The 9602-nt window shown below is 54.7% G+C and overlaps 1 protein-coding gene across 1 annotated transcript; it reads right to left on the bottom strand.

Annotated features, from left to right (window-relative positions):
- Window positions 1–736: 736 nt before the first annotated feature.
- G647_08651 (uncharacterized protein) lies at window positions 737–1343 on the bottom strand (the record flags this gene model as incomplete). The annotated part of the gene is made up of 1 exon (XM_008732959.1): window positions 737–1343. A coding segment is annotated over one exon (606 nt), but the record flags the coding sequence as incomplete, so codon positions are not given.
- Window positions 1344–9602: the final 8259 nt, after the last annotated feature.

Raw genomic sequence — 9602 nt, 5'->3', positions numbered from 1 at the left:
GGCCGGGAAACCCCGCTGACGACGATTAGATACCTTGACGTGTGGCGTGCGTCTGAGACGCCAAATGCGGCGCCACGTCTTTGCGCCACGATATTCGTGCGCAGCCGTGCCTCGACGCCGCTTGCCTGCTGGTCGACTTCAATACAACACTCCAATAGCCAGACACAGCCGTCTTGACGACGCCGATTTTGCTTCGCGCGCTCTCGCCGCCTTGATCGCCGATAGCATTCGGGTTGCACGCGATGTGTGGCTATGCGACAATTTCTGTCTTTACTGGCGAGTTTTTGATCCTGGCCGGCACCGTCCATGCCAAAAGCCTGGCACCTGCCTAGACACTGAATATGGTTTGAGGTCTTTCAAATATAGCTGTTTCTGCGGCTCCCTGCCACAATCATTCGGATCAATGAATTATTGGCAAAGCCATAACGGTGGCGGTCGCCTGAATGCCCTTTCGTTTTGGATGGTGAAAGTCACCGACAGACTGACCTACCAATAAGCTTTCTCTGCTACTCAGCTGTTGGAACCCAGCTCAGATTTGCCACTCCCCAAAAAGGCCGCCGAATTCCGTCGCGAAGTTGGCAAGACAGATTGAAAAAGTGGCGGGCCAGCGTCCCATCGGAGTCCAGAGCGCGGAAATTGGCGTCCGTCTTCCCCTTTGCGCTTCATTTCGCCAGTTCTGAAGCGCCGGGCTCTACGATGCCACTCCCAGTCCTATCTAGGCGCGAGCCAGCGTTACCTGCACCATCTGCGCTCCTCGATATCTCCTTCACCATATCCACCAACGTGTAGGCTCGATTGTGATGCCACTCTCCCACGGGGATCACGTAGCTCGCTCCGCACTGCACAAAGCCCTTGCGCGCCCAGTACGCCGCGTAGAGTTCCTCCACCACCTTGACCCACAGCCGAACCGGCCCCTCCGTGACCTGCGCGACCAGCCGTGCCGATAGACCCTGCAGGCACCGCTCGACGAGCCCGCGGCCGCGATATTCAGGCAAGCTACGCGAGGCGGCGGGGCCGATCTCCCAATCTCGCGTCCCGGCGTCAGGGGCAGTAGCGTCGTCGTCGTCGTCGTCATCATCATCCTTCCGTCGCCCTTTCCACCGCTTCGCCACCGCCACGGCGACGGGGCGGTTCTCGCGCCGGCTGTCCTGGATCACCGCGCACAGGCCGTCTACGCCGAGGTCGCGCGCAAAGTCTTCCGCGCTGGGATACCGGTCCAGGAGACCCTCTGATTCGCGCCCTTTGTAGGATTCGTTGATCAGCAGGCAGGTTGAGACGAGGACGGCATCGTTCCACAGCTCTGGCGCCGTGAGGACGCGGAGATCGAGATGCGATGGGGCCATTTACGTGCGGCGGGGCGACTTTCACGCGTGATTGCTGCGCTCTAGACTCGAAGGGCTTGACGTAACTTTGTGGTTCTCAAAGTCGAAGCTCTCGATATTTTTATTCTTGACATTCCCTCAATTGACTTTGCGACTAATTAAACCGGCCGTTGCCAAGCCTGTCGCAGGGCGCGACGAAGAGGCGGAGTCAATAAGAGACGCATAACCAACACGACATGACTGCCGCCACCCACAGCACAGAACACATCTTCAAACACATCCATCTCCTTTGACACGGCGACCACCTCGGCGCATGGATATGTGCTACGTTTAGCAAATGATCGCGGTGGTGAAGAATATTTACTGTCCCGGTGTGGTTTTTGCGGCAGGCAGGGATTTCCGTTACGCAGGGATATACGTTACAGCGACAATATTGGCAGTATTGACCATCGAGCACTTACCGTCGAGAACAATTTCATCCTCTCTCTACTCAGGCTGAATGGCCTCCATTACCAGAGGTGTTCCCAACTCAGGCTGAATGTCCTCCACTACCAGAGGCTTTCCCTGACAGCGTCACCATCACTACCACCCTCAGACAGACCTGCTTGGTCGTGCGAGGAGGGCACTGCGAACGGAGACTCCAAAGCAATCATGCAACTAGATCAACTTCAACGAGTATTCAGTCCGACCTTGAAGCCATGTCATACCTCTATCCATCCACTCTCTGATCCCATACCGGCACGGCGCGACAAGGTCCATGCGGGTGCTGACAGACTACTGCAGATCACCAACGGGGAAGACCTCGGTCAAGCGTTGGGGTCTTATGGACTTATACCTAGCCCGCGAGTTCAAGTTAGGCGAGTCCACACCTCCGCCCTGGACATTGCCCAACAAACCCTTCAGAAAGCGAAAATGGAGAACTCCGACGCCTGAAGAGGGGACTTATGAAGGACCCAGTCCACTTCATTGGAGGATCCAACATACGAGCCGTCTCGTCAGGGGAACACCGAAAAGCATTCGTACAGGTAGCGACAAGGAGCAGGACACGGAGGGAGCATGGTAAGAGCACGGTTCATGACAATTCAGGATCTGCAGCGCATACACACGATCATGAATCACCATCACTCCAGAAAGGAGTTGCAGAAGTGGCGACCATCGCTTAAAGTCTTCCGTGCTGTGCTCTATATCTTTTCTCTCCTTGTCAGGCTTGCGGCCTAGCCTTGCAGCAGTTTTACGTATCCGTGTAGCTTACGGAATTGCTTCAACTTCGGAGGGCACGGGGTCGGGGGCGTGGGGGATTTGAATCGGGGTGGCATTCACACCGGCTCTCGCGCTCAGTCGCGCCTGGTTCGAGCCAAGTTATTTGCGAACAAGACGCAAATGGTGACTCTTGGTGTCACGAGTAAGTTATCGAGGATGTCGCGCACCAACATAGAACCAACAGTGTCGGTATTCATGGAGTGCAGTTGGCGATATATTTCACGCTCTCTCCTGCCCTACGTGGAATGCCGCTGACAGACTTTCATAGTTACGTGCTGATGTTGTACAAGGTGCCAGACCCCGTCTTCCAGGGAACACAAACCCGGGACATTGAAAGTGTGGCTGGGAAGGCTATCCAGCGACGGCGTCATGGCCATACAACATCTCCTAAGGCGCCGCAACGCGCTGGGATTGTTTTCATGATTATCGTCAGGGCGTCTCACCAGACCCCTGCCAAATCCATCATATCGTCCGGCTTTCAAGTCACAGGCCGGTAAGGGGCAACACCGAGACATTCTTTCCTGAGCTTGCTACCCGGCATTGCGCACTTCTCACCACCAGAGCATCGACATGTCATCTTGACCTGCCACACTGGCGGTCGTTTTGGCAGAATTTCGACTCATCAAGACAAGAACGAGGAGATTATATTGCTGGTAGATGCGAATAGATCTCCAAAGAGGCATCAGTGGCATGAACGTCATTAGGCAGAGTTGAACAGGTTCCGGCCTGGGATAGAAGAGCTCGCGGAAAGCCCTGGCCTTTCACCACGTCGACGGACAGGACGGGCTGTTTTCTGTCGGCCGGGTCAACAACCCCCGAGACGTTTCCTCTAGACACGGGTCATCGGAGTCAGACCACTTCAAGCAATCACAGCACGTCAAACTGTCTTTAGGGTCTTGTGGATACGTCCAAACTCGAGATCGGCCCTCGCTCACATGACATCTACCAGGTCTTCCGGACCAAACAATGAGAGATGCTGAATACCGAAAATGCTGATTTCACACGTACAGGGGTCCACGAATCGCCACGATGCTGCAGCGCCACCTTGCCGATCCAGAGACACATATATGAGGAAGATGCAAAACCGTGTAGTTACAGAGGCTCCGATGGTGCAAGCTCGACAACGACCAAAACTGCCAACTGTGCCTCCTATCTAGCCTCTCAAAGCACACGATGAAGACCGTCCCCTGTGGCATTATCTTTTCGGCTATATAACAGGCATCCACGGAACACTCTTTGCCTAATATCAGAAGGACCATTATCCAGTATCTCACTGCGATTTACACGGTAAGGAGAGGCTCGGCTATGTTGTGGCTAGGAAGATGACCATGTCATGAAGAGAGCGGTGGCAGGAGGTGCCACAAAAGGATCTACGGTCTTCGCGGTCAACGCTCAAAGGTTTGGTTATATCCTTTGTCGACTTCGTTCAGCGTAAGGACGAGGTGGTCGTGGTGTTTCGAGGTATCGACCCACCATGGAGAGATTGCAAGACCGACCGTCCCGAAGAGGGACAGAAGTTCATCGCCTCCAAGGAAGCGAAGTGGCCAACGTGAACGGATCGCGCCCAGTACAAATGCTTCAATTTCACACATGGTGGAGTCCCGGCCGAAGAGTTGTAAGCGGGAGACACTAGTCTCTCTCTCGTGAGCGTTGACTCCGTTGGCCTGAACCAGCCAGCTGCGACTCGGAACATGTTTGATCTGGTCCGGTCATCAGCGCAATGCACCACAAGCACATTCGACTTGCTGCACCCTACTAGTATGTAGTACTGTCTACGAGGCCGTGCTGGACGGTCATGTGCAAGCAGCACTCCTCCCTGCAAACCAAAGACAGCATCCCGCCTCCATCTCAAGTACTGTTATACATGCACGAAGCCATGCAAGGGCTAAGCACCGAGTGGCTGGTGGCCGAACCGCGGGCAGCCCGGGTCAAGGCCATCAGCCGTGACGCTCTGGATAGTCGCTGTGACAGTGACGGCGACGGCAACAGCGGCGCCCAAGTCACAGGAGAGGCCATACATACGCAGAACAGGCGAGAAATCTGGTTTTCCAATCGGCCGCACGTTCGAAACCAGTCCGCGCGCAGTCTAGCTCCCTTCCGAAACAATGGGCTCTCGATGATCAGCAGCTCTACTGAACGGCACTCCCCACCCCCGCCCCCACCCCCGCCCCCGGGTTTGCCCAGCCTCTGCAAGTGCTTCCCCGCAGATCCGACAGATCGACGGCTCCCGCTTGTTACCTGCCGTGCTAGCCGATCGCCGAGCTTCTGGTTTCCTGGCCAGTCGCTCGTCATCTGCCTTCCGAGCCGATCGGTAGTTCTTCTCGGCGGACGTGGGACTCGCTCTGCCGTCCTCTCCGGCTCGTACGCAGCCCCAAGCTCCGGGTGGGTCGTTGATCGTTTTGCGAAGGGTGGCCCGGCAGACCTTGATTGGTTTCTACTCGTACGAGTGTCCCAGGAGATCGTTGGTTCTCCGCAAGCCTTGGAGCAGCAGCCACTTGCACAACCAGCCGTTCGTCCACGTGGCTCTGGACTCGGACTCTGTGGCTGCAGCTGGACTGTGGCTCCAGGACCAGGGTATACCCAGTAGGTGCACTGGTGTGCGGCTCCCTTCACACGTGTGGCCTACGTGGTCGGTTCTTGAATTCGCCGACCAACGCAGCGAGGAAAGTCAGCCGGCTGCGGAGAGCTTGGAGCCCGACTGCGCCGTGGCAGCAAACGCAGGAAGGACGCAGGACGCACATTGTATTCATCACGTTTGTTGTCTTCTCACAGCTCTTCATTGCTTGTCACAGCTACTCGTACAACTCAGTTCACGGCTCGTCCCGGTTGCAGTACAACTTCTACGTCGAGCCCAACAGTCAATTGCTAGGCCGCGTCCACATCCCGCCCCGTTTCTCTCTTCCCAGCAGAGCGTCCTATCCCCCCTCAATCCAAGCTGTCCTTGCTCATTCAGAAAGAGGCGTCACGGCCACCAGAGACAAGCAAGGAAGTGCCTTCGCCATGTCACTTGCGATGCAGGACCGTTGTTTTGAATACCATCCTCCTGAGAAACGTCCTCACTGCCTGTTCCTCCGGTCGACGTCGAGAAGAATAGCAACAAGCTAGCGAGGAATTAAGAGACAGCTGATAGTCCATTGGCTTATTGCTGCCTTGGGAGCAAACCTCCCTCTTGCAGTCGTCCTTCCAGTTGTCTCCTCCTATCTGCACGATCCCTCTTTCGACCCTCCTCGCGATCCCCACCTCTCGATTCTCTCCTTTCCTCTCGATTCTCTCCTTTCCTCTCGATTCTCTCCTTTCCTCTCGATTCTCTCCTTATATTCTCCCATTCCTCCTGTACCTCGCTGTCGAGGGTGTCAGGCTCCTACCATTCCACATTACAGCGCTGGAGACTCAATACCCCGGGTCATCTCTCTTAGCACTGGAGACGCCCAGTGGGGATTGAAATTCAGCACGTTAAGTCCATCGCCTGAATCATGACTGCTGTATACTGAAATCCTCAAACGAAGGGGTTTTCAATACAAGGAGATGTTCGGTGTCTGGCCAAAACCAGCCGAATGCCTTGTCTCTTTCCCCCAAGCCCGAAACGCCGCAATCACAGTCCAACATTCGGCGTGCAGGAGACAGCTTGCAGAGCCGGAGCCAGAGCCCAGCCGCACACAGCACAGATCTCTCTCCAGGCTCTAAACAACCCTGTCTGAGCACATGAATTGCATTCATACAACAAGGACAACTGCTTGTTCCAGAGCTTGCCGCTTGTCCGAGCCGTCCAACCTGCAGCGTTCGCACGCTCCCTTCTTGTGTCCGACAACGCACCCACCGAGCCGAGCAATTTGAACATCGCAAGAGAGGGCGGCACCTCTGTGCAACTGCGGGCGCCGTTGTCCCACTGTCAAGCCAAGCCGGGCCGCCTGTCAATATCTCACAAGACAAACATCGGTCTGCGAAACCGTGTGCAGTTCGCTGGTGGCAAGGTAACAAAGGGCAAAGAAGGGTACCGTGTTCAGCCACTCTTATCTGTGGCTTGTGGTGGGTTCCGGTCCGCTGAACCTCTCATCAACGCGGTGAACAGAGCCAGGAAACGAGGATGCTGCTGGCAGTGCGTCCTTCTACTTCTGTCTTGCTTGCGGTGCTCCGACGGTCTCTCGTTGCAGCCGACGAGATAGCCCTGTACCAGGTTGGCCAGGGTCCATCGCCATGCTAGCTTGAGGGACCAAAGATGTGGCGGGCACAAGATTGAGACTTGTGCCAGGATCTAGATGCATATCGCTGAGGGCGAAGCCTACCCTGGTGCTGCAAACTTTCGACGCCCATCCTCGGCAGCAGTGCCAATGACTTCAGGAAGAAGCTGCTCGACGAAGGCGTCAATATCATCGACAGTGCAAATGACTGAGAAGAATCTCTTAGATGGAGACGTCGTCAACATCAGTGGCAATACTTACAACTACGAGAAGAAGCTCTAAGACGAAGGTTAACATCATTCTTCGACGAAGTTGTTGCCGGCAATAACAGCAGCGGTTGCAAGGACCACGAAAAGAAGCTCTTAGGGACGTTGCTGTTGACATCCGCGATAGTGCCAACAACTACGAGAAGGAGCGCATCGACTCGAACGTCGCCCTCAGCATCATCACCAGTATTGTCGATTACAAGAAGCTCTTGACGGAGCTGTCACCGTCGACATCCTCGGCTATGCTAACAAGCACGAGCAGACGCCCTTCAACAGCGTCGTCGCGGTCAACGTCCTCGGCAGCGTCAGGGACTGCATGAGGCTTCTGGACGCCATCAAGGGTCTCAAGATGAACATCAAAACGGGTATCAGCTTCGTCAAGAACCCACCGAAGCAGGATTTGAGCTACCCCTGGTGGCTGAGAGTCACTCCTGATGGCTGTGAGCTACTCCTGGTGAACGTGAGCGACTTCAAATCCTACAGTATGCCCAACAGAGGAGTAGCAGCGGTGTCCCGAGGCAACATGATGGTGTATGTGTGCGGTGTCCTAGGGTATCATTGTGGTATAGGGGTGTTTGTACCCAGCGAGTTAGACGTGCTCTTCACAGGCATTGCCGTGGGAGTTTCGCTGTATTGTACATATTGTTAGCCGTGTATATCAGCGGAGAACTTAGGTATGTCGCGGTTAGTAGCCACGATGATGTGAGAGAGTCTGCCAAGTACTGTTCAAGTACCATCCCTTCTCGACGTTGGCCGGTATAGACGTCCAAGGACCTGTATCGCCCTTGTCTTCGGAGCCCCTACTTCCGGAGAACAGCAGTAATCTGAACGACCTCGTTGAATTCTGCATAGGCTAGAGACACTCCATAGAGTTACAACGAAGCAGTTGTACAACAAAAGTTGCTGTTCAGCATACGGTGTAGATCACCAGGACACCTTAAACTCACGTCTTCGCCGGCTCTAAACAGTGCAAATTCAGCCAAGAGGATCTACTGAGCCTTTTACGGGGCAATGAGTTCTAGCTTTTCTGCTTTGGGCGTGCTCGGAGACATACACTTCTACCAAAGGCATATCCTTGAATTAAGGCGATGTGCTGAAGAGCGCCGTTTACTGGGCAGGGCCCGCCACCGGCTTGGGGCTCGATGGCTTCGCGGCCCGCTATTGCTCATCCAACTTACCGAGTCCTTGTTGGGGGAACCAGCGAGTGTATATCTGTCGCCATAACTTGGCCGTTGCGATGCCGGAGTCGCCTCTTGCAAGTGTGAGCGGCGCCAACACCCTCTGTGATGTAACGAGGACGCCACGTCTTTCTGATGCTGTGATGGGAAGCCATCTTATTCTGCTGTTGTGACGGGGATGCCACGCTATTCTGCTGTTGTGACAGGGATGTGGCCAGCTCTGCCTTTGTGATCACCCCAATTCCCATAGCCGTTGATCCGATTGTTGCAGTTGTTGCCAGTTCCTATAGCCGTTGTTCTGACTGTTCCAGTTGTTGCCCTTGTCTGTACTGGTTGTCCTGTTTCTCACCTTGCTGACGATCATCGCAAGGTTGGAACAACTTCTGACCATTGCCATTATTTCTCTCTTGATTCGGAAGGGTGTTCTGGACCCGCTGGCCTTGGTTTCGGTTGCCCCCCTTTGCTGTTATGACAGGGGGGTTGCCATATTCTGCAGTCGTGACCGGAGCTTTTGACAAGAGAATTCTCTTATGCTCCAGGGGATTTATTCCTCTCACTGCACGAACATACTGAGACGAGGCGTTGGCCACTGTGTCAGGGCTAAATGTCTCGGCCGATGGGCGACAATGGGATACTACACCAACGACGGTGTAATGTTGACGGTGGCGTATTGTGGACAGGGTTGTATTGCTGACAGTGACGATAATGAATAGTTGACATCTGCCTTTGGCAACTGTTGCACCCATCAGTAGTGGACCATTTCTCCTGCAAGATGCCTGGTCGATGTCGAGAGCACCCGGTATGGGTTTATTGGTGGCGATACCGGTGCGAAGTGCTGTTATCAGTGACAATATGAGGGTTACCGTCCTTGACGATCCACTCCGTACTTGATGAGCCCCTGCTCTATGCCCGTCAAAGGCCCGTCTCCTCGTGGGCCACATGCAGTGTCCGCGCCCACGGTAGCATTTGTTCTTGTCCTAGCTCGAAGCGCGCAGACTGGAGCGTATGGTATCGTTTATAGCAATGGCGTCCCGACTTGTTGTGCCAGGTGGAATTCGTGAACTCTGCGTGCAGGTTCAATAAGTCTCGGTCCTCGTACGCACAGTTGCCAAGTTTATTCAGCTGTCCGCTTCGAGCGGGAATGGGGTAAACAGAACTTGCCGGTATCTGCACGGGAAGAACAGCATATGCTTAGGGGTTCGTCACTTCGACGTTTCGTTGAAGATGTAGGCCTCGCAACGGAGATTCCGTTATTACAGGTGGGGGAATAGATCGACGGCGTAGTCGGCATGCTGAAATTCACCTTGAGTTGGAGATCAAGCTAAGGCTTCCGATGTCTGCACGATATCCTGACGTAGGTCGACGGCGTACTGCTTTCATGAGCCACTCGCCATGGGG

This window comes from Cladophialophora carrionii, assembly GCF_000365165.1.
Source record: "Cladophialophora carrionii CBS 160.54 unplaced genomic scaffold supercont1.7, whole genome shotgun sequence".
NCBI lineage: Eukaryota > Fungi > Ascomycota > Eurotiomycetes > Chaetothyriales > Herpotrichiellaceae > Cladophialophora > Cladophialophora carrionii.
This window is presented reverse-complemented; position numbering and strand designations above follow the sequence as displayed.